A 23,407-nucleotide genomic window follows, 5' to 3' on the forward strand; every position below is an offset into this window, starting at 1 on the left:
TACACACGGTTGCTGAGCACACCTTGGAACTATACCTAGGTGTCTCCGCATCATCAGCGGCGGTACTTCGGTGGTACTGCCTAGATCACGTTAGCCACACAAGACCATCGCCGAATGTTCCGAACCAACCGTATCGTAGCGCACTTAAGTTTGTCTACCGTTCGTTGCACTATGCAGGGTGGTGGAGAAAGCAATTATATACCCTTTCTCAACATCATCTTCCGAAATGAGCTTGCCTGAGTCACAAGAGACTGGATATATCTACCTAGGCAGTTTAGACATCACTCGCTACGCTACAAAAAGCTACATATCTGCGAAATTCCTTTTGGGTTTTTGGGAAATCAGCAAAACATGGTGTGGGTCCGTGTGTTTTACGACGACGAAACACGAACCTCTCCAACTTCGTGTATGTGACGGTGGGACTGTTTTGAGGCATAGAAGTCAATAACGTACGTCCCGTAAATTTGGCATCTCGAATGGTACAACTAAATTGGTCTTCGCATCTAAAAGATCGCGCGCGTTGGAAGCTGGTGTCGCTTTGCTTTTTTTCTGGCCTCACATCACATGCAAACGTCACTGCGCTAGCATGCAACTAAATATACCCACTGTGTTGGTGTTTTCCTTTTCCTTAGGGGTAAATGGCTCCTTTAAGCGTATACTTAACTCAAAACTTCCATCTCTCTCTCTTCTCCTCTTGCCATCGAACAGCCAAGCGGGTGCTCCAAGACCCCTCCACACCCTTAGCAATATGCAACAATCAATCCCTACGCTATACACAATGTCGCGTACCAAGGTTCCAATTGCTCCACCGAGAGAGCTCCGTAGGTACATCGTTCATCGGTGGGAACTAAGAAGCTGAAGTCTTTCTAGCTCCGGCGAAGTAGCATAGTCAGTGACATGGCATCCTGGACCCACAAGTGCCAAAGCTTCCAAGGGTTCAGACAAGGTACTTAGAGGCTGGTTCTGCATGATAACCTTACTTGCAATAACTAACGTATGCGTGTATTAGTCTCGAAGGAGTATAATTTCGGAATCGCCGCTAGAATGCGTCCCCTGCACGCCTGACCTCTCTACCGCAAAACTAAAAAGCAGATATATCAGAGCAGCAGATTTAGCCGCTGTACGCAGAACGCAACACAAAGGGTATAGAGGTAAGCGTGAACAAGTCCACGATAGTTGAAGAGGTATCACTGTAGGCGCTTCCCGCGACAGATTTGAACAGCATAGTAGAACACTGCAACCTTACAACGTACTTGTATCCTTCTAGTCTATGCTATTATACTCTATTGACAACACTTACTCTCCTTCTATTGGACAGTTGTACGTGCGCTATTTGTGTGAAGTAAGTACATGATGTTCGCACGTTAGTGAAGCATCAAGCTATCGTCAGCCCTTGCCTCGCTGCCATGTCCGAAGACAACCGCGACGAAGCTTCAGGACTCCGCATGTACATAACACTGTGTGGATCAGCGAACTAGGATCTCGTGTCGCACCAGAGAGTAGTTTGGATGAATTCAGCGTGCTTTCTCCAAAGTCTTTTACTTAATAGACACCACCAATCATAGAGACCATAGTAGTTAATTTTTTGAGTCCATGCTATTCCACGATTGTTTCCTGTCAAACACTCTCCTCATACACATCTGCGTCCTCATGTCCACTCCTCCGCAAGAATATCTTCATGCTCTCCAATACCTGCTTCTTCAGATCCGACCTCTTCAGATTCTGCCCCGGAAATCCTCCATAAGTCCTGTCAAACTCGAACGGCTTGATTGCCTTCCAAATCCCATGGATAGCCTTGGGCGTCAGTGGAATCATATTAGGGTACGCCCACATGAACGAGTAGGACGTCGTATCCGGTACGCGGTGCGCGTTGTTGAATCCAGACTATCACGATTGTTAGCCATGTTTACCCCAATAATGTTAAAGAGCGTAGAGAACAGGACTAACAGGTACACTCATAAACGTGTCAGCGATGAAAAGCTTCCGGTCCCACCACAGCACCGAACTGCCCTCGAAGTGCCCACCGCATTGAATCATCTTGGCCTCGCCCCCAATCTCTTCAATCGGAACGACGCCCCCGACAAACCTTCTCACATCATTCTGATCCTCTCGGTTCAACCACGTCTTATCGGCTATGCACATATACACCGGACACCCGAACACACTCGCCCATTCCAAATGCGTCGTGTAGAAATGCGGATGGCTGATCACCATAGCCTTTAGCCCACCTTTTCCCTTGATGAAGTCGATGGTAGCAGGGTTCAAGAAAGCGACGCAGTCCCATAGAATATTGCCACGTGATGTCTGCAGTAAGATGGCTCTTTGACCGATACCAAGTTGCTTGCGGGTCGTGCTAGAATCGGCCAGGCCGGGAGGAAGTTCCGAAGGAGAGAGAGGCGCAGTGGTTATGTAGTGGATACGAGAGTCTTCTTTATCCGTTTCAAAAGTGTTCTTTTGGAGGGCTTGGCAGGCTGAGAGTGAGGTCCAGGATTGTCCTGATGCGGGAACGTACTGGCGCGGGTCCTAGAAATTGATTAGTTTTATTGCTTTCTGTGCTCCGTTTCCTGGCTGTGGTGATTGTTCTTGGTGTTGGTGACGGACATACATCGCAGATCCGACATGTCTCCGGGTGCTGGTCAAGCGGAACGTCGAATTGCGTGCCGCACGTTTCGCAGACGGCTAGGTTACTAGGCTCGAAACTCATTTTGTCGATATTTGAGGTTTATATATCAAGCCACGACTTAGTCGAGGCGGAAAAGGCAAGTAGATGGTCGAAGATGCCGTCATGCTTGCGATGTGTGATGCAGTAGCTTCAAAAGTGGGGTTCGAGAGGGGAAAGAGCAGCTGATGAAAGCTTTCTCAATGACAGCCACTTTTGGGCCTGCAAATGCATCGATTGAGACTTCTTATAACCATACCGCGATATCACAATTGTCAAGTAGGTTCAAGGTCGCGTCAAAGTGTGGGGCTTGCTTGAGCATATTCCCAGGTTTACTCCGGTACTCAAAAGTGGCGAATCAGCAAGCACAATCACAAGCACTGCATCATGCATCTTAGTTGGCGTCGGTACATTTGTCGACTTATTAAATGCGAAATTCAAAGGCATCTGGACATTTAGGATGGTTGATGGAAATATCATTTGCAAAGTAACGATACTGGGATCCCGCGCCTGTAACGCCTACGCATTCTATACGCGCCAAACACTATACATGCCGAGCCTTTGACTCACGTCCTATCGACTTCGAATCAAGTTGCGATTTGGGCACCGCATTCGTGATCCTCGACCATTCGCCGTTGAAAGCGTTGACGAGCCACCACTTGAGCTCTGGAATTCCGTTAGTTGTTTCCTCGTATCAATGGCACACTGATTCACTTACTGTCGTAAACAATGCGGTTCGCGTTGTGGAAGTAAATACTATGATCCGAATCGGGGAACACATGAACGTCGTAGTTTTCGATACCTGCAAGATCCAGTCGGTCAAGTAGGGTAAGCGTGTTTTGCATGTGCACGTTGTCATCGGCGACACCGTGCATGACCAAGAATCGGACGTTCTTCGCTAGGGAAGTGACATCGGTGATGGTGGAGTTGTCGTAGCCTTCGGCATTGTTCTGCGGCGTGTGCATGTAGCGCTCCGTGTAGATGGAATCTGTGGTAAACGATTAGCGAAGCAGATGAGTACCGTGAGTCTTCTTACCATAGTACCGCCAATCAGTCACAGGAGCGACAGCCATCCCATACTTGAACGTCTCTCCTCCATCCTGCTCGAGCGTCTTCAGTGTGTTGAAACCGCCGTAACTCCAGCCCCAGATCGCGAGTCGGTCAGCGTCCACGTACTTCTTGCTGGCCCAGATTTTGGCTGCGGCGATCTGATCGTGCGCCTCGTAGTATCCAATGTTGCCTCTCGTGATGCATCGAAGCTTCCGACCGAGGAAACCCGTACCTCGCCCGTCCACTGTCACCACGATGTACCCGAGACTGGCGGCAATGTACGACTGGAAATCAACCTTGAACTTTTTGTTGACTTCCTGCGAGCCTGGTCCGCTGTATTGGTAGAAAAGAACAGGATACTTCTTCTTCGGGTTAAAGTGCGGCGGACGGCGCTCGAGGACGTTCAGCTCGAAGCCATCAACGTTGATTGTCTGATAGTTCAGAATGGGCATCTCAAGCCGGCGTACGAAGCGGTCAAGCGCTTTGTTTTCCTCAATGACCTTTTCGTACTTGTCATTGTTCGATGGCGTGCTGATGATCTTCTGCCATGGGATTCCGGGACCGTTGTAGGTGATCAAGGCGTAAGAGCCACCAGCTGAGAAGGAAGCGTCGTAGTAGCCTGAGCCTCCATTCTCCAGCATTTCGCTCTTTCCAGTACCGTTCAAGAGTACAGAGTAGACGTGTCGTTCCATGGAGCTCTTCTCAGTTGAAACGTAGTACACCAGGTTGTTCTTCAGGTCGACGCGAGAAGGCGCATCAACGACTTCCCACTCGCCCTGAGTGAGCAACACAGGCTTGTCACTGTCCAATGGTGAAAAGTAGCCGATATGGTCGTAGCCTTCGTGAATGATTGTATCAATGTATCCATCATCCTTGCGGCCGTTGTCAGGATCAGCCGGTACGAACGTCGTCTTCTGTGAGACCTCCATCCAGCCTCCGTCCAGCTCAGCGACGTTCTCGGTTCTGACCGTCTTGCCGGTGCGCTTTTCGACGTCCATCAAGACAAGCTTCAGGATGTCGCTCTCGCGATTGGTTTCGCGAACAAGTACTTGCTTCGTCTTTCCGGCCCAGACGATCTCGGTGATCAGACGGTTCTCGTCACTGAAGTCGTCTTCTATCTCAACACTGAAGACTTCGCCCTTTTCGACGTCGTAGAACTGCAGCGAGACGATGGGGTTGGGGGCGCCTGCCTTGGGGTACTTGATGTCGCGAACCTCGGGGTAGTTCTCTTCGCCAGCCTTGGGCTTCTCTCCGCTAGGCCGTGACACGAAATACTGGACCGGGTATGTCGGGACGGTGGACTCGTCGGTACGCAGGAAAGCGATGTACTTGCCATCCTCGGACCACCATGTCGCACTATTTCCTTGGAAGACCTCCTCCTCGTATACCCAGTCAGGTACACCATAGAAGAGCTCAGAGCCACCATCTTTTGTAATCTGTATAACCTCCTTGGAGTTCAGCTTGCGGAGGAACATGTTGTTGTCTCTCGTGAACACGACGGCATCCGACTGCGGAGATATCGAGGCTAGCTGGATCGCGCTGTTTGGCTGGTCCGGATCCAAAGCTTCGCCAGTCTGTGTCTCAACATCGAAAATCCAGTACTTCGCAGTACCGGAATGTCGCCAGTTCTTTTGGTAATCCGACGTGACAAGCACCTTCTTGAAATCTTTACTTGGCTGAACATCACTGGGATAGACGTATGTGCCATCCACCTCAAATGTGTTCTTCTTCATCAGCGTGGTCTTGCTCGCAGAAGACGTTGCCTCGCCCTTGGACCTGATGTCCTCAACGACCAGGTATTCCTCGTTGCTCGAGCCCTTCTCAAGCAACAAGCCATCCTCGCCCTTTGGTCCCGGTATCCATGCAACGCTTTGCTGTTGGGCATAGAAGCGGCCTCCGAAGACGTCGTCCAACGTGATCTTCCTCCCCGAGCCCTTGGTAGAACTGGCAAGAGGGTCGTGTGGCCTGGACGAAGCATGCTTGTAGCTGCCGTTCATCAAGAAGAAGACGAGCGCAAGCGCCCATCCAGCTACACAGGCCGTGCCCACGATCCATAGCCACCTCCTTGTCTTTTTGTCTACGGCAATGGGGGCCTTGTACCGCCCATCCTCGACGTCGAACGGCTCGCGCGCCTGGCTTGCGTCGTCATCGTCGTCCGTGTATTTCTCCCCACGCTTCGGTCGCGACGCGCGATTGAGGGACGGGTCGTTGATGTGTTCGAGGACGAGCGAGGTTGTGGAAATGGAGGATATGGATGTTTCGGAGCCGTCTTCTGAAGTGCGCGCGGATCTCTCTTCTTTGGTTAGCAGCTCCGTCTCCTCCTCCTTCGCGGCGCGCTGTCGCGGCATGGTAATGATCAAGTATGAACAAGAACGCAAGCAATTATAACATGATAGTAGAAGGCGACGCAGGATCAGATGAGACCAGCCTCAAGAAATGGGTATAGTGGCAAGGCGCGGTTGCGGGTTATGAACAGTGTCCAGCTGGGCGGAGTTGCGGAGTTCACGCGGAGGTGCGGGAGCTGGTGTTGGCCGAAACGCCCCAAGCCACTCTTCGACGCAAGGGGCCGCCCGCGCTGCACTAAGACTTGCATTACAATGAGATTGTGCGACGCGTTCCTATTCAAGCCTGCTCTGGGAATTTATTGGAATGCATGGCGCTACAAACTGTGCCAAATCTAGATGGTATGATTTCCTTCCGCTGTGGTCTTCAATACAGCCACATCTGCTCTGGTTCTGCAACCCTTGAACCAATTGAGCAATTGCCTTACTCCCTACGAGTACTGATACAGCCAAGAATTCGATATTTCGCTTCGTGTTTCTACGACGGTGTTGATTTGTGCATGAATTGCCAGATGGTCCCGCCGAACAATAACGTCTGTTCTGTAGTGAAGATGCCTGTTTGAGCAGACTGCTCACGCACTGGCCCTCCACAATGGCGCATACTGCCAATGGCCGTCGATTCGTCCTACTATGAGGGCAATGGGCCAAGATAATCCTACAAGTTTTGCTTAGCCGATGGTCGCCAAGGCCGACGTTCATCTTTCTTACCTCCTTCATGGTGCCGACCGCATACATCTTGTCCACCTCTGATCTCAGACCCTTGATCTTTATGCGGATGTTGGTGCCCTTCTCGATAACCTGCTCTCCGTCGTCGGTCCACTGCGGGGGTGTAGCGTTCGCGTCGAACTTGATTTCAGCGGGGATCATCTGTCACTGTTAGTGATGGATGGAGACATGACAAGGGTGAGGTTTACACTGCGTCCCACAAAGGCCTGCAAAGATCCACAGTCGACGAAGAATCCAGTGCGGAGTACTGAGGTGACAATGCCGTCCATCTTGAAACTGTTAGCAATGGACTCGATAATCACGTCGGCCGCTTCCACATACCACCTCGCCCTTGTATGGCCGCCATACGACCGCCTTGTAGTGGACAACATACTCCGCAGAGCCGGAGCCAGGCATCACCTTGCCATCGGAGATGTCGAACGAGTCCAGAATGCACACGATGGTGTACTTTCCCGTGCTCGAACCCTCCTCTTTTTGTAGCAGCTCGCGGTGGATGTGCTGACGGATGAGCGGGCCAAAGTACGAGGGATGCAGCTGGATCGTCTTCTCAAGCTCTTTGAGGAAGAACATGTTGCGCGTTGTACGGCGGATACGGTGGAGTAGATGCGCGGTGTGGATGAGTTGCACGGTTCAACGGTGAAGATCGAGACAGGAGAAGATAGGACCGTCGTCCTTGCTATTATGCGACTTTATTGTCTTTATGCTGAGCGGCCCAGTCAAGAGTCGACAGTGTACGGTAGGCAGCGCGCGTGCTTCAGCGAGACGCGCCTTCGGCCTCCAACGCAGCCCTGATTCTTATATGCAACAGCCCATGCACCCAAGTTGCAGTGTGATCGCGGCGCCCGTGCAAGTCCGAGGGTACAGTGGTCGCAGATGTGGGCGGAGTGAGTGTCTTGTAGCCGTGCAATGGTCGCGACAGGAAAGGTGAGCTCCAAGGGCTGCAGGGCTCTCGGCGCGGAAAATCACTCGCTAAGGCCCGAGCAGCGACCCAACTCCCACCTGCCAGCTTGCGCACCCCCACACACCCATGTCGTGATACCCATTCACCCTGCGCCATCATCTCTCGGCTCCCGCCGCCGGTGCCTTGGTCCTTCCACACTCCCCGAGCTCGACTCTTCACCCTGCGCTTCCAAGACATGATTTAGTCCCTTGACGTCCATCCCACTCTTTGACACGCGCCCAAGTTCCCCATCCGGCACCATGTCTCTCAATCTAGAGAAACAACTCGTCTTCGTACGTCATTCTTCAACAGATGTCTGTACTTGGCTGACTGGAATCTAGTACGGAGCATACCACCATAATAAAGTAGGCTCTGCCGCCAGAGAGCATCTTCACATGTCAGCTAACATGCCATGTGTCAGGTCAACGTCGGAATACATCTGCTCTGTGTACCTCCGATCCTGTTGACGTCTTTCCTACTGGTGAGGCATCCGACTACTCTCATCGCGGCATATCTAATACAGCAGTAGCTCACCAACACGCCTGCCGTCCCCATACCGTCATGGCTCTCGGTACCTAATCTCCCGCTCAATGTCGGCACCGCCGGAGCCGTTCTGTACTCGACCTTGTACATCCTCATGGAACCTGTCGCAGGTGCCATGATTGCCCCGATCCTTATCGGCAGCACCGCGTATGCGAACCACCTCACGTCAACGTACGGTGCGACTGCCAACTCGTGGGCCGGCGCAATCAACATCGCATGCTGGATCGCCCAGTTCGTCGGACACGGAAAGTTCGAAGGAAGAGCACCAGCGCTTCTGGACAACCTTGTGCAGGCCATCTTCCTGGCTCCATTCTTCGTCTGGTTCGAGATACTCTTCATGCTCGGCTACCGCCCCGAACTCAAGCGCCGGATAGACCAGGCTGTTGAGTTGGAGATTCAGAAGTTTAGGAAGAGCAAGGAGAAGAGTCAGAATGGATCCGCGAAATGAGACGCAACTCGACAACGGATGTACAGCGCATGAGCAGACAAGGACCCAGTTATTGGCACTTGCAGGTTAATCGAAGCAGACATTGGAGGACCAGAAGACAGTGCAAATAGTGTATGAATACTGCAGGAGAAGGAGCATTGCGCAGGAGCAAGGTGTACGCGGCGTCTTGAGGTATACGTTGTCTTTGGTAGTCAAGTTTGCATAAGTGGCTGCGAGTTTTCAACGATTCACACAACATAGTAGGATACCAATTTAGATTGTTGTTATTTTACATTTGGAGCGTATGATGTTGATTATATCGATCGTAATCTCTTGAGCAACCCGTGCTTGGGGAATACTCGACAGTTGGCGTACTGATGTATTGGAAGGGCCATTGAGGCAGAGACGCCATCTGTACAATGCATGCTTCTAGTCGATGCTAATTATCTGATCCTGCCAGTATGAGATTGCAAGGAAGGCCGTGATATCAATTGTACCGTACACCGAAACGCAGTCCGAAGGTATCCACAAACATTTACTTTATCTTTATCAAAGTGTGGGGTACTGACCATGTAGAGGAGGATCGTGTATTGGATCGGGATGTCATAAGCAGAGTCAAACGCGATCATGCGTAGAATCTGAGTGCTCCATTGCCTTAACCAGTATTTCATTCAAAATCGCCAGTCAAATCATGGCTCGTCGAGTGACAACGTGGTGTTGCAGTGAGAGAGCTCGGTTGAGATGCGGCTTTTTTAGGATTAGGGTAGACGCCAAGGTCCGCGCTTTCCTCCCGAACCGCAGGACTTTCTTCCTCACAGCAGAGCTCCCCATCCTGCACTCCATCACCATCTCCCCTCTTCCATACCTGCATCAATCTCAATTGGTTGCAGAGCCTCCGAATTAGACTCTTGAGCAGCTGCAGCCATGTTCTCAAGGGCCATCCGCCAGTCGAGCCGCCGGGTCGCTGCAATCTCTGCCACGAGCAGGATTGCGTCGGTAAGTCCATCGCAACCGCCTGCAATTGCGCCTGCCGCCCGTCCAGCCATCGCCAGCAGCCTCCAGAACCGAGATCCGATGCCATTGGCGCCGCAATGGAGCTTCGTTGATGGAACTGCCCGGGCTGCGCGGCGGCGGGACCAGCTCCCCTCTACCCAAGTGCACCACTGACGCCTTTTGCCCGCCCACAGACCCGCGCTCCCGCGTTCACCAACGCCATCCGATCCTACGCCGCCGATGCGAAGGCCACCCCCACCGAGGTTTCCTCCATCCTGGAGCAGAGGATCCGCGGTGTCCAGGAGGAGAACAGCCTCTCCGAGACTGGACGTGTCCTGTCCGTCGGTGACGGTATCGCCCGTGTCCACGGCATGAACAACGTCCAGGCTGAGGAGCTTGTCGAGTACGCCACTTGCACACTACGACAATTTGCCATGGAAGCTAACGGGGTGACAGGTTCGCCTCCGGTGTCAAGGGCATGTGCATGAACTTGGAAGCCGGCCAGGTCGGTGTTGTGCTCTTCGGTTCTGACCGTTTGGTCAAGGAGGGCGAGACCGTCAAGCGTACCGGAGAGATTGTCGACGTTCCCGTCGGCGAGGCTCTTCTCGGACGTGTCGTTGACGCTCTCGGTAACCCCATCGACGGAAAGGGTCCCCTCAAGACCACTGAGCGCCGCCGTGCTCAGCTCAAGGCCCCCGGTATCCTGCCCCGCCAGTCCGTCAAGGAGCCTGTCCAGACTGGTCTCAAGTCCGTCGACGCTATGGTTCCCATTGGACGTGGTCAGCGTGAGTTGATCATTGGTGACCGTCAAACCGGAAAGACCGCCGTTGCCCTCGACGCCATGCTTAACCAGTACGCAAACTTCCTTATGACCTACAAGCAACACAAGCTGACATGGAGATTAGACAGCGATGGAACAAGGGCACCGACGAGAAGAAGAAGCTCTACTGTATCTACGTTGCCGTCGGTCAGAAGCGATCCACCGTTGCCCAGCTTGTCAAGACCCTCGAGGAGAACGACGCCATGAAGTACACCATCATCGTTGCCGCCACCGCCTCTGAGGCCGCCCCTCTGCAGTAAGTTCTATCTGTACGAGCTCACATAATACAAGAAAAAAACTCTTGAACAGCTCTGGAGCCTACATCAACGCCCGGTCACACATCTTGTGTGCTTCCATGTTGATGTAGGCTGCAGGCCTCTTCGATTTTTTACTTGCTTGACGTGAGCTGATATGAGACATTGACTGACACAACCTCAGGTACATCGCACCCTTCGCCGGATGCTCCATGGGTGAATGGTTCCGTGACAACGGCAAGCACGCCTTGATCATCTACGATGACTTGACCAAGCAGGCCGTTGCCTACCGTCAAATGAGTCTCCTGCTCCGCCGCCCTCCCGGCCGTGAGGCTTACCCCGGTGACGTTTTCTACCTCCACTCTCGTCTCCTTGAGCGTGCCGCCAAGATGAACGACAAGCTTGGTGGTGGTTCGCTCACTGCTCTGCCCGTCATTGAGACCCAGGGTGGTGATGTGTCCGCTTACATTCCTACCAACGTCATTTCCATCACTGATGGCCAGATCTTCTTGGAGGCCGAGCTCTTCTACAAGGGTATCCGTCCCGCCATTAACGTCGGTCTCTCTGTCTCCCGTGTCGGTTCCGCTGCCCAGGTCAAGGCCATGAAGCAGGTCGCCGGTTCCCTCAAGCTCTTCTTGGCCCAGTACCGTGAGGTTGCTGCTTTCGCCCAATTCGGTTCCGATCTCGATGCTGCGACTAAGCAGACTTTGTCCCGTGGTGAGCGTCTCACCGAGCTCCTGAAGCAGAAGCAGTACTCTCCCATGGCCGTCAACGAGATGGTTCCTTTGATCTACGCTGGTATCAACGGTCTCCTCGACTCCGTACCCGTCAGCAAGATTCTTCAGTGGGAGGCTGACTTCCTTGCCCACCTCCGATCAAACGAGCAGGACATGCTCAACCAGATCGACCGGGAAGGTGCGCTCAGCAAGGACCTCGAGTCCAAGCTCAGGGAGGTTGCACAGAGCTTCACCAAGAGCTTCGCGGCATAAACGAGTTGAAGGCTGGAAGAGTGGGTATTGTCTATTCCAATGTTCTGAGGGGCCAAAAAAGTGCTGATTGGTCTTTGAGAATAGATGTATAATAGAAGATGCGTCCTCGCCATCAGCTGTGTCTCAATATGGAAGATTTGTTCGTTTTTCTGCATTGACATCAGCCTGGCAACGCACGCCTACCTTGGTCGACGAATACCTCTTGTGATTCCCTGTGCTCCTGTTAGCGGTACATATACGGCTCTTTTTCAGCTCATGGAAGTGGGATGGTGGAGGCTCTGTATATGACAAATGAACGTTTCCTCTGTTATACTTGTTGTCCCTGACGCATATGACGATGATGGTGACACTAATACTGAACTACGGAGGGAGGAAGTCATATCTGCTGTAACTCGCTGTCATCTTGGAGCAGACGGTGATCGTTTGGGGTAGCATCCAAATAGTTTGGAGGTACTCTGTATACCTACATTGCTTCATGCCTCACGCTTCTGCTAGTGGGAGAAACGCCGAATTCCTCCCAGGACCAGTATTAAAAACTCTCTAAACCCGCAAACTTGTCTGTAGCAGGCAAACGTAATATAGGATGTCTGGAATATGGAACGAAATCCAGAGCCTATTCCCTTGGCTTGTAGCCAGATGATGCCTGTCTCACAACATAGTTGGAAGGAAATGCTGTTTGACAATGCGGATTCAAATATAGTAGTCTATAGTAGGTACGCGCCTTATCCAAGCGATCTAAGCAAAAGGACCGTCTACTTCTGCCTTCCGCGTCCCCGTTCCTCTCCGTCACTGGCATCGCCATCCTTGAAAGGATCGTCGCCGATTTCCACGGCATCACCCGTCTCGGGTGGTTCATCTCTGTATTCGTCGTCCCATGTTGTCCGGAGACTGATGTCGTCATCTTCCTCGCGTAATCTCTCGGCAGCTTCCAGCGCTCCCGGGTCATCCGCGTATTCATGTTCAAGGTCTTCGATACTCATGCGACGGATACCCGCACGCTCCTCAGCTTCTAGCTGTGCAGCGCGGGCCTTGGTCTTGCGGTATACGAGCCAGCCCGTAGTAACACCCGCAACGAGACCAATGAAGATGGAAACGTAGGATAGAGCTTTAGTGCTAGGATCCATTTTGCCTCCACTCTCAGCAATCTTCTCGAGCTGGCTGCCGATGAATATGTGTAGCATCAACTTTGGTGATACAATGGCTGTGGCTAGAGCGTATGATGCCCAGTGTACGGTGGGGAAGGTTGCGACAGCGCCGTTGGAGATGGAGTATGGTAGCGGACATAAGCGGTACATGACGAGGAGTTTGAGGCCATCGTGTTTGAGGGTGAGGGAGAGGGCAGCGAAGCGCGTATCATTGGCTATGAGTCGGTGGACCATAGACTTGAGGAGGGTGCGTGAGAGGAGGAAGGATGCTGTGCTGCCGGCGACGGTCGCAGTCGCGGCTATGAACCAACTGGTCTAATGTTAGATTGCATGTTGTGAACGACGTGTGAAGCATACCCGTTTGGAAAGCCATAGACAAAGCCGGCTATGGTGAGTAAACTCGAATACCCGATTAATGGCGGAAATGATACGATGAAGATCAAGACCCAGAGGATCAGCCATCCGGCCGTGACGTCTCTCCACTTCTTCGCGACAGGCAATAGGGCCCCGAATATGCGCTCGTTGTACACCAGGAACAGTATGCCGCCCACTGCCAACACCAAGTTCCCTACGAAGAACAGCACTTTCTGCAGGGGGGAAAGTTTGTTATATTGGTCCAGGACTCGTCGCGAGAGTGTATCGTACTTGTCCATGGCGCGCTGCCGCCATGAGCTCTGTTGACTGTGGTGCGATGCGTTGCGCCGGAAGGTAGATGATTGCGGACGTCGGCTCCATATTGGAGTCTGACCTGTTTCCTCATCGTCTAAAGGGAGCGCAAGAGCGCGGACGTCATAATCGCTCGCTGGCATGTTGATGGATGCCTCTATACGATACGGGGAGGTGCGCCTAACGGAGTGGCGCGGAAGTATGCGGAGGTAAGAGGATGTGAATGCGGTAGGGAAGTGAATAGAAAGGTAATGGGAGATGCTAGCTGATACAACTGGAGACGGACATTCCGCGTGGTGGTAGTGGAGCGTCGGAGGCAGCTTTGGTGTGAGATGCTAATGCTAGTGTGGTGTGGGCGCTGTTGGAGAGCTCTGGGTTTCATCGTCATCCGGGCGGACGAACGCGGTGCATCCGCCATGGATCCGCCCTGCATTAGGCGATTAGATCAGATCGGCCCCGAGTTGAAAAGCAGTCTTGCTCGGCATGCGCGTGGGACAACTATAATTCGATGATTGCAAGTCAACCTGGCAAAACACTTAACACCCTGGAGCCTACGTTGACGTTAGGTTACCCACTTTGCAGGTTTTTGTCGTGATGTAGTCCGCAGACCTGTTCAAGTTGTTTCGTGTACAAGGTCATTGCAACATTGTATGCGCATATACTGTGTGTGACATGTGCTCTGGTCATGTTAGAGTCAGTTAGACAGCTCCGAGCAACCTACAACGTACTGCATCCATGGATGTTTCCGCGGACCCACACAACGCAGAGCACGTGATTACTCAGCCTCTCGCAGTCTGTGGCGCCCATAGCCCTATTCGAAGGTACTTGAGGCATATGTTGCAGCTTGTTTTTCCGCCGACGAATGCCATCGCAGCACTTCTTATCCAGCCCCAGTCGTCATCATCCTCGCTCAGCTGAGACGCACACGCACCGCATCACCACCCGCTCGAGGCTCCAGGGCCATGTAGGGCAGACCGGGAGCAAGTGCTGGAGATTACCGTTCCCGCTGTATGGTCGACGTTGCTGCACGGTGCAAGCATCCCCCACCCCTACGTAGTTGAGCCTAGTCCCTTGAGCTTCATTCGCGCTCGAGATCGCCCCAGGCATTCCATCACTCTGCCCGTTTTGGCGCACTTGGTGTGTCCTGCAGAAGAAGGCTGCGGGACTGGTTATTGTCCTTCGTTGCAGCTTCATTCCTCCTGTGACGCGCCGGTCGCTCCTCTGCCATTACCCGCAGTACTTGTAATCACCCCCGACGGCCTCCTGTCTCGACCTGGACCCCGACCTCTGACCTCTGACCTCACCCGTCCTGCGCGCCACACCCGAACACCCATCGCCCAGTATCCTTTGCCCGCTTGGAAGTAATCGCCATGGTCGCCGACGACTTGTACGAGAAGGCGCTGCCTGTGCTGCAGGACGAGGCCCTGGATGAGGAGGACAAGACGGACAAGCTCGAGGAGCTGATGCGCAAGGAGACCAACCTCACGGGCAAATCCCTCGAGAACATCGTCCTGGACTGCCTCTGGCGCTATCGCGACGCCGGCAGCTCGTCCAGCTCTCCCCCCAGCCGCCATACCATCATCCGCCGGCCCTCGCCAGCTCCCTGGCAGGCCAATCGCGCCCCTACTCCTGTCAACGCCTCGCCGCGCATGGTGCACCCTCCGCCGGGCTTTCCCATGCCACCTGGATTCGCGCGCACAAAGTCGTCCACCGCGTCCCCCTTTACTTCCCCGCGACCCTCGCCTCGCCTTGCTTTTTCCACACCGCATATCCCCCACAGCCCCAGCCTGAGCGCATACCAGTTCAGCGAATGCGCAAGTCCCAACACCGAGTCGTATGGCGACCTCGATGGCCACTCCGTCGACTGGCTAGTCAACGATGACGCTGCGAGCACTGAATCGTCTCTCCTGGGCGACGGCACGCTCAACGGTGCCGCGGCCGAATGGGTGCAGCCCCAGACCATGGACATGGGCCCATACGACATGCTGCGCTCGATCCTCAGGGACGACCGATCAGACGAAGAGCTAGAGAAAGTCTTAGAGGCCAATGGCTACGACCTCAGCGCCGCTCTCCTCGCACTCATGGGACAGCAACTGGACGTACAACAACTCCCTACCACACCCTCCGAACACCCGGGGTACGTCATCGGAAAGTCCATGAGTCCGGCATTCAGGCCCAGTACACCCGTGGGCCAGCAGAAGAGCAACATTGTGTGCAAGTACTTTCTGTCAACCGGACATTGCGCCCGAGCAGACTGCAGATTCAGCCATGACACCAGCAAGACGTTGTGCAAGTAGGTATATATACAGCTCTCTAGGTAGTCCAGGCTAATACCCAACACAGGTACTTTCTGAATGGCAACTGCCTAGCTGGCGATACATGCCTCTTCTCACATGACCCCTCTGCGCTCATGGCTCGTATGGCTGTGTCGGACGTCCAAACTCCACCAATACCCAACTTCCAGATGTCCGATTATGAGTTTCCCACCCTCCACTACAACGGCTCTCCGCTAGGCACACCGTCGATAACATCAGCCGCGACCTCTTTGGAACAGCTCTACGGTCTGACAGGTGGTGGCCCCACACGCCCTCCACCAGGACTGAGTCCTTTTGCAAACTTCACTCCCGGAGGCGGTAGTCGCCCGCAGTCTAGAACCGGCAGTCGCCAGACTTCGCGTGCCACCACACCTTCTGTGCTCGCAGTCGACGATAACGACGCTTTCCCTAGCCTGGGTTCCGCTGCTGCTGCTAAGACTGGAAAGCGTCACCACGGCAAGCGAGGTGGACATGGCCATCACAAAGATGCTCCAGGACCTAACAATCTTGCAGATGTCGTTCGCATGTCGCCTGTTCCGGCTCCTGCCACTCCGGCTCGCAAGGGACTGAGATCGACTAAGAGCTTCACAGGATCTCGCGAAAACAGTGTGGCTGCCCAGGCGATACCTGCTCCTCAGCACATCCCGTGGTTGGAGACCGGTGAGAAGGGCAATCAGGCTTATCTCAAAGCTCGCGCCGAGGCTTTCAAGCATGGCAGTCTGCGCAACAAGTTTTTGCAGAGGTAAGAGGCATGCCTCGTCCTACGAAATTCCACCGCTAATATACAACAGTGCTGCTCAAGCTTGGAACCGCAGCGATTCGCGCGCGGCTAAAGCTCTTAGTCTTAGGGGGCAGAGTGAGAACAACCTGATGCGTGAAGCTCACCGTGAAGCTGCTCGTATCCTTTACGAAGATCGCAATAAGGACAGCGACGGCTCGAGAGAGCTGTATGTTGATCTTCACGGTACGTCGATATAGAGTGTTTGTTTATACCGAGACTAACGTCACCCAGGTCTGCATCCAGATGAGTCGGTTTCGTATCTCGAAGGCATCCTTCTAAAGCACAGCTCTTCTTCGCGTCCAGTCTACGCTATTACAGGAACAGGTCACCACTCCAAGAACGGCAAGGACAAAGTTGGCAAGGCTATTCGCGGCTTCCTCAACGAATGGCGCTATGCCTTCCGCGAATTCTCTGTCCCTGGTGACCGCAACAACGTAGGTGGCATTCTTGGTATCGACCCGAGTAGCTACGACAAGAGTGTGGCGGAACGGCCAAAGGAATCTGAATCGGATGGAGATAGCGCAAAGAAAGACACGAAGATTCGCATCATGAAGAGAGATGATGTAATAGATGCGCCGAAAGGACCGAAGCGTACTGCTTGATCTGATTGAGTGGAAGTGGGGTGTGCCCAGTAGGTAGCATGAAATAAGAAAGAGTTTACTTCATTAACTGTCTTCTGATCTGGTCTTCGTTAAGGCGTTGCGGTTAATGTGTTGCCGCACCACGTTGAAAAGGAACCTTTGCAGGTGCGCTGCAGTCTACGTTGTTATCAGAACGGAAGTCAGCAAACTATTAACTTGATGCAGATTTCCAGGTTGTTTGCTTCTATTCACGTCTATAGGTGGTGTCCAGTCTATCCCTTGATGGGGTGGTGGAGATGTGCCAGCTCGGTGAAGCTGCTCGACTGAGGAAGCCACACCCAACCTCGTGCCTGCTTCTCTCGTCTGGACCCACCATCGCGTCGCGAATATCGCCTCTCATCTTACGGCGCACACAGCCAGTCATTCTCGTCACCTCTCATGTAGCGGTCAGCGTTTTCTACCTGGCCTCACCGGCAACATCACCTACCCTCATCACCGCATCGTACTAGCTAACGCATTATCGTCACTGATTCGCATCCCCTCGCAATGGGTCCCAGAAGACCTAGTTCGGCGACAGATGTCGACTCACGTATGCCGTTCGCATCGGCGGAGGCGCTGCTATGGGGGCCAGAGATGAAACAACAGCACGCCCACCTGCTCACGGAGATGCGAACACTTCAGAAGCATCATGAAGAATACGAAGCCCGCATCAGATCTACCGAACACGTTGCAGAGGCTGCCGAAGCTGCTACGTCGAGGGTCCGACACTTGGAGCAACAACTCGCAGCGATCGAAGCCGAAGATGACGACAAGGCTTTCGAGAAGTGGGCAGCAGGCGAGATGACACGCCTCGGCATCTTCGTCGACACGAACAAGCACGTCAGGCAGAAGCAGATCGAGCTGGATAATGTCGTTTCTCATGCTCTGGACGATCTCGACAAGCTCAAACAGGTCCCCAGGGAACTGAAGGGTGTTCTTCGACGTCTTGATCTTCTCGAAGCTGGTCGTAATCAAGACGCGCATCGGATCAAGAGTTTAGAGCAAGAAGTCACCCGGCTCAAATCTACGCGGCAGGATCCCAAGTCCAAGTCCAACACCGCTGGCCCACAGACCGTTTCTAAGCCTCAGCATGGCATGCTGAGATCCATGACACCGTCTCAATTACTCAACGCCGGAACTTCAGAAGTAACAAGTGACACGGACGATGAAGACCTGATACTCATGCCTGGGTTTGCACGTGAAGAAATTCAAGTACCCCGGAGTCCAGAAATGAGAGAAAGGTAAGAGCGGCCTTCGGAACGACCTTTTGTAACGCTAACGACTATTGCAGGGGACCAGTCGATGCGTCTACTTCAGCTGTACCTCCAGGTCATCCAATGAAGTCAGCAAGGCAGAGACTGATGCAGAGACCTTCGATCCACAACTCTATGTTGCCACATTTGGTAGAGGAACAGAGACAAATCCGAACACCTGCTCCAAAATCGAGTCAATCAGTATATGCTGCTCCAGTTGCGACCCAGCTGGTCCACCAAAACTACCCGACTTATCCTTCGCCCCCGGCTCCGGTCCCAGCCCCAGCCCCAGTGCCGGTTCCTACGCGAAAGCCTCGCCCACGTGCCAGAGTCGCCCCGCCTCCAACACAGCTGACGGACAAGACCATCACACGGAAGCGAAAGCAGCCTACAAAGGAGCCCCACACTCAAAGGCTGACTCGCGCTCAAGCCAAGAAGATTCAAGAACAGGATGCTGAAGAGCGAAAGCCGCATGTGACAGGTAGCGAATCACTCCTCCCACCAACACAGTTGGTCGAGCCAGCTCTTTCATTGCGCAAGAAGCAAAAGACTGCCCATGATCAAGGATCAGACAATATCAAGGCCACATCCAGCACAGCGATACGTCCCACTGGCAGAGCTCCAGCAACCGCAAAGCGCAATGCTGCTGCAAATCAAAGCAAAAACGCGGCGATTGAACCCACTCAGTTGGTTACGAGAAGTCCTGCCAAGTCGAACATACCTAAAGCCACCACTTCTCCTGCCAAGAGGAGGAACCCCTCGCCAGTTCGACCGAGCGCTGTAAAGGGGGGGCAACAGAAGTCACTCGTTGTCATTCTACGCAGCCCGCAGAAAGCGACGGGGACTGAACGTAGCGAGAGCGATGACATGCATACCACTATAGCAGACAGAGCTAAGAAATCACCTCGCAAAGCAGCAGCAGCGCCACTGTCACGTTTGAAGGCCATTCCTAAGCCTTCGAGCTCGCGCAATACGGGCAGCCGAGTTGAGCTAGCTGTTGGGTCTGGTACTAGAAAGAATCCTCTTAGGACGAAACAAGAGATACCGGAACTCGATGATTTTTGGTATCCATCGGAAGCAAACGAGCCTCATTGATTGTCCTCGATTAGGGGACCGACACTATGTCTCGCTGAACTCGTACAAGCCCTCGCGATCCGCAACTGGCACCTCCAAACTGGCCTCTTCAATATCTTTTCCATCGACCTTCAGCCCTGCACGCATAACGTCACCCGTCTTCACTGGGCCCACACCCTTGGGGGTTCCCGTCAGTACGATGTCGCCCTTCTCCAGTGTCATGACCCTGCTAATGTCGCTCAGCTGTCTTGGGATCCGGAAAAGCATCAGCTCAGTGTTGTCGGACTGCTTCATCTCGTTGTTGACTGAAAGCCAAAGGTGTGCTTTCTGTGGGTCTGGGATTCTGTTTTTCGCGATGAAGTTGCTGATGGGCATGAACGTGTCGAAACCTTTTGCGATAGACCATGGGAGTCCTTTTCTTTTCGCCTCGTCCTGCACGTTACGAGCTGTCATATCGATAGCGAGAATGTAGCCTGGGTCGTGAATGTCAGTCGGATGGATCTCGATATACTGTTATATCTGGCTGGATGTATGGCGTTCTTAGTACCTTCGATAGCATCCATAGCACCCTTAGTATCTTCAGGATGCAGATCCCTCAATGTCTTTCCCATGATAAGTCCAAGCTCAACCTCATAGTGCATGTTTACACCACGTGGGCGTAGGACTGGGCCAGCGCCTGGCAGCAAGATGGACGACGGTGGCTTCAGAAAGAAGAAGGGCTGCTTAGGCGTAGCACTGGACAGCTCCTTGATGTGGTCTGCATAGTTTCTGCCTATGCACATGACCTGTCACATGTTAGATTGCACGAAGAGCGTCTTTGCCAAATGTCTTCCTTCCAAGGTTCCCAATCTCAACTTTCATAACACGTGTGCCAGAGAGACGACACATGTCTTCACATAGGATGATAAGTGAGCAACTCTACAACTGCAGCCCTCACTTTGACGCGACTTCCCAACTCTTTCTTCTTCTCTTGACCCGTTGATAGCGCGAAAATGACACGAAATCACGTACCTTGCGGCAATTTGCCCGGATAGCTTGGATACTCGCCATAATGATAACCAACAAACGTATTCAAGACAACCCAAAGAAAATCAGGCAGAGATGATTGAGAACTGGAGTCGCGCACCGTCTTCGGCAAAGTATTTAGCCGGCAATTGACGGGAGTTTTAAGCTGGGCCCCTGTCTGCCACGGGGGGCGGGAACCGAGATGTGGGGTGAACGTCAGAGCTTCCAGGCTACATGCATCCCACTTGCGCTCGAATCGCAACCAAACTATCAGAGCCAGCACACGCTGCATTACACAGCTGTTGCCAAACACGACCAAATAGGTTTCAGGTTTCTCGTCAGCAATAGCAGACATGGCGCAAACCCAAGGAAACACAATGCAACTCGCGGAAATACTATCCGACCTCGTCTCCCTGCGCGTCTGTGTACGTCACCCTGTCTACACCAGCAAACCTGTACCCTTTCTAACACGAATTCGCCTGTAGGACCCCGCCGCAGCACTCGCCCTCGTATCCGCGCACGCGAATGCCTCTACCTCCACGTCACTCCCATCTTCTCACGATGCCGCCGCAAAGACACCAATAACAGACCCAACAACGACAACAATGGTGGACGAGGAGCAAGACCCAGAGCTGAAGCGCGCAAAAGACCTGCTGAAATTCCATTATGAGGTAAAGGAGGCGCATAAGAGGGGCGAGCTGGGCAGGGGCCTGGAGGAAGCGAGGAGTTTGGTTAGGAAGGCTGTTGGGAGGTGAAGAGGGTTGGGGTTGAGGATGAGATTACAAAATAATGAGTGCAAGCATAGAGAAGTGCTGGGAGGAACCCAGTGCGAGAAGAGGGCACTCTGCGGCGAAGGTTCAGAGCGAGGTATATCTGGCGTCAGGGTCGATAGCAGAGCTTGTGCGTTGGGCATTGAGGAGACGGAAAGGATAGATACGTCAAGACGGAAGGAGACATTGTGGTATCTACATACACGTCACTGCATGTCAGTAGTAACTTCTTGCACGGAGTTGCAGTCTACAAGAAAGAATTTGAACAAGAGACACCAGATGCACGTCTTGTACTGCAATCTACATCGATATATGGGAGGACTTTGTTGAGGGCTCCAGGGAATCGTAGCCGTCTGGGCTACTTTTGCATCAACACAGCAACCTTCTTACACGAGTTGTAGTAGGTAAAGAAGAGCGTGTTAGGATAAGTTCGATCTTTATCATGTACGGTATGAAGCAGAGAAGAGGCGTTGCACGAGAATGAAGACAAGGGTAATGATGAAATTGAGCTACGAGTAGCATCTACATAGGAGTAGGTAGTCAAAGCCAGGTAGAGGGTATCCTTAGGGAGACTTGAAGTTCGCCACCACGATCCAAATACCAATCTTCCAACTCACTTCAAGATCCCGCAGCCGCGAGCATGGCATCGGCAATGGCCTTGACGTCCTCACCAGCCTTCTTCTTTTGGCGGAGAAGCACCATTATTGGGACGGACTCGGGCGGTGCGCGCATCGCTGCCAGAAGCTTGACTTTGTCGCGTTTACGGGTTTTGCTGGTGGATGTTAGTATGAGAGTAAGGGTAGTGTAGTATAGCGATATCGGAGGAGGTTAGTGTACTCACGTGGCAGTAGTGGCTACGGAAGGGGCTGGTGCTTCCGTTTCTGCTACAGACGGTGCCGGTTCCGGCGCTGGCGCTTCCGGAGGCTGAGGAGGCAGGTCTTCGGTCTCTGCGGCAGTGTATGCAGGTGCTGCTTCCGGTTCGGGTGCTACTTCTGCTGGTGCTTCTGGCTCTACTGCCCTAGACACCGGTGCGACCTCAGGTTCAGCAGCCGGTGCTGCCTCGGGCTCTTCCGCGACAGGTGGTGCAGGTGGAGGTTCCGTTGGTGCATCTGGAACTGGTTCAGATGGTGCTTCCGGTTCGGCTGCACTCTCGACAGGCGCGGGCGTAGGTTCAGGCGCGGCAGCTGGTGGTGGAGGCTCTACAGGTTCTGTCTCAACGGGCTCTGTAGCAGGTACCTGCAACGTTGGCTCTGCTTCCGGCTCAGGTTCTGGTGATGTAGCCTCCTCGGGTGTTTCAACTTTGGGCTCTGCAGCTGGTGGCTCTGTTGTCGGCTCCTCGGGGACAGGTTCAGGTGCAGGATCTGCCGAACGCTGGACTGGAGCTGGAGCAGCTTCGGGCTCTTCAGCTGGAGGCTGTGCTGCTGGCTCTTCTGGCGCGGCGTCAGGTGTTGGTTCAGCGACAGGTTCAGACTGCTTTTCTTCAGGGGGCTCCTCTACAGACTCAGGCGGTCCGGTTGCAGCTTCAGGCTCTTCAGCTGGTGGGTCTGCTGCTGGTTCTTCGGGGGCAGCTTCAGGTTCTGTATCCGGCTCAGGTGCGGGATCTGCGGGAGGTTGATCCGGGGCAGGCGTAGCTTCAGGCGCAGCTTCAGGCTCAGCTGCAGGCTCTTCTGGGGTAGCTTCAAGTGCCTCTTCAGCAGGTCCATCAGTCTGAGCTTCACCAGGGCCCTCCTCTGGTGGATTGGGAGGAGGTTCGAAATCAAGTTCCGGCGGTTCTGACTCATCATCTGGCTCAGGTGCAGCTGTATCGGTGTCTTCAGGATTTGGGTTAGGAGGCGGTTCGACAGGCAGTGGTGGTACGGGCCTGCCATGCTGTCCGGGCTTCGCAGGCTTGTGAGGACGTTTGGGCTTGGTATGCTTCTCGGGTTGCTCCACAAGAGGCACGTCCGAAGCCGCAGCTTGGCCCGCCATGACAAGTGCGGATGGAATTAATGATAGACGAGAGATGCTAAGGAGGAGCTATGAGAAGCAATTCGAG

The 23,407-nt window shown here is 53.4% G+C and overlaps 11 protein-coding genes across 11 annotated transcripts; 5 read left to right on the forward strand and 6 right to left on the reverse strand.

Annotated features, from left to right (window-relative positions):
- Window positions 1-1,617: 1,617 nt before the first annotated feature.
- J4E78_004849 (uncharacterized protein) lies at window positions 1,618-2,704 on the reverse strand (the record flags this gene model as incomplete). Its single annotated transcript, XM_049365476.1, has 3 exons — window positions 1,618-1,884; window positions 1,948-2,523; window positions 2,606-2,704. 3 exons carry the CDS (start codon window positions 2,702-2,704, stop codon window positions 1,618-1,620), a joined length of 942 nt encoding a protein of 313 aa, XP_049223277.1.
- A 499-nt stretch (window positions 2,705-3,203) lies between these two features.
- J4E78_004850 (uncharacterized protein) lies at window positions 3,204-6,057 on the reverse strand (the record flags this gene model as incomplete). Its single annotated transcript, XM_049365477.1, has 3 exons — window positions 3,204-3,325; window positions 3,378-3,647; window positions 3,696-6,057. 3 exons carry the CDS (start codon window positions 6,055-6,057, stop codon window positions 3,204-3,206), a joined length of 2,754 nt encoding a protein of 917 aa, XP_049223278.1.
- A 622-nt stretch (window positions 6,058-6,679) lies between these two features.
- J4E78_004851 (uncharacterized protein) lies at window positions 6,680-7,347 on the reverse strand (the record flags this gene model as incomplete). Its single annotated transcript, XM_049365478.1, has 4 exons — window positions 6,680-6,706; window positions 6,760-6,918; window positions 6,966-7,046; window positions 7,099-7,347. The coding sequence occupies 4 exons, from the start codon at window positions 7,345-7,347 to the stop codon at window positions 6,680-6,682; spliced, it is 516 nt and encodes a 171-aa protein (XP_049223279.1).
- A 630-nt stretch (window positions 7,348-7,977) lies between these two features.
- Window positions 7,978-8,708, forward strand: J4E78_004852 (uncharacterized protein; the record flags this gene model as incomplete). The annotated part of the gene is made up of 4 exons (XM_049365479.1): window positions 7,978-8,010; window positions 8,059-8,082; window positions 8,139-8,198; window positions 8,247-8,708. 4 exons carry the CDS (start codon window positions 7,978-7,980, stop codon window positions 8,706-8,708), a joined length of 579 nt encoding a protein of 192 aa, XP_049223280.1.
- Window positions 8,709-9,611: 903 nt separating this feature from the next.
- Window positions 9,612-11,743, forward strand: ATP1 (Alpha subunit of the F1 sector of mitochondrial F1F0 ATP synthase; the record flags this gene model as incomplete). Its single annotated transcript, XM_049365480.1, has 5 exons — window positions 9,612-9,683; window positions 9,875-10,083; window positions 10,137-10,532; window positions 10,586-10,756; window positions 10,939-11,743. 5 exons carry the CDS (start codon window positions 9,612-9,614, stop codon window positions 11,741-11,743), a joined length of 1,653 nt encoding a protein of 550 aa, XP_049223281.1.
- A 752-nt stretch (window positions 11,744-12,495) lies between these two features.
- On the reverse strand, window positions 12,496-13,697 carry J4E78_004854 (uncharacterized protein; the record flags this gene model as incomplete). Its single annotated transcript, XM_049365481.1, has 2 exons — window positions 12,496-13,198; window positions 13,246-13,697. The coding sequence occupies 2 exons, from the start codon at window positions 13,695-13,697 to the stop codon at window positions 12,496-12,498; spliced, it is 1,155 nt and encodes a 384-aa protein (XP_049223282.1).
- Window positions 13,698-14,924: 1,227 nt separating this feature from the next.
- Window positions 14,925-17,252, forward strand: J4E78_004855 (uncharacterized protein; the record flags this gene model as incomplete). The annotated part of the gene is made up of 4 exons (XM_049365482.1): window positions 14,925-15,847; window positions 15,898-16,611; window positions 16,661-16,833; window positions 16,882-17,252. 4 exons carry the CDS (start codon window positions 14,925-14,927, stop codon window positions 17,250-17,252), a joined length of 2,181 nt encoding a protein of 726 aa, XP_049223283.1.
- A 525-nt stretch (window positions 17,253-17,777) lies between these two features.
- On the forward strand, window positions 17,778-19,618 carry J4E78_004856 (uncharacterized protein; the record flags this gene model as incomplete). Its single annotated transcript, XM_049365483.1, has 2 exons — window positions 17,778-18,511; window positions 18,853-19,618. 2 exons carry the CDS (start codon window positions 17,778-17,780, stop codon window positions 19,616-19,618), a joined length of 1,500 nt encoding a protein of 499 aa, XP_049223284.1.
- Window positions 19,619-19,642: 24 nt separating this feature from the next.
- J4E78_004857 (uncharacterized protein) lies at window positions 19,643-20,647 on the reverse strand (the record flags this gene model as incomplete). The annotated part of the gene is made up of 3 exons (XM_049365484.1): window positions 19,643-20,070; window positions 20,145-20,382; window positions 20,609-20,647. 3 exons carry the CDS (start codon window positions 20,645-20,647, stop codon window positions 19,643-19,645), a joined length of 705 nt encoding a protein of 234 aa, XP_049223285.1.
- Window positions 20,648-20,955: 308 nt separating this feature from the next.
- J4E78_004858 (uncharacterized protein) lies at window positions 20,956-21,357 on the forward strand (the record flags this gene model as incomplete). Its single annotated transcript, XM_049365485.1, has 2 exons — window positions 20,956-21,027; window positions 21,088-21,357. The coding sequence occupies 2 exons, from the start codon at window positions 20,956-20,958 to the stop codon at window positions 21,355-21,357; spliced, it is 342 nt and encodes a 113-aa protein (XP_049223286.1).
- Window positions 21,358-21,990: 633 nt separating this feature from the next.
- On the reverse strand, window positions 21,991-23,340 carry J4E78_004859 (uncharacterized protein; the record flags this gene model as incomplete). The annotated part of the gene is made up of 2 exons (XM_049365486.1): window positions 21,991-22,144; window positions 22,214-23,340. The coding sequence occupies 2 exons, from the start codon at window positions 23,338-23,340 to the stop codon at window positions 21,991-21,993; spliced, it is 1,281 nt and encodes a 426-aa protein (XP_049223287.1).
- Window positions 23,341-23,407: the final 67 nt, after the last annotated feature.

Source organism: Alternaria triticimaculans, assembly GCF_023758025.1.
Source record: "Alternaria triticimaculans strain BMP 0046 chromosome Unknown scaffold_5, whole genome shotgun sequence".
NCBI classification, from domain to species: Eukaryota; Fungi; Ascomycota; class Dothideomycetes; order Pleosporales; family Pleosporaceae; genus Alternaria; species Alternaria triticimaculans.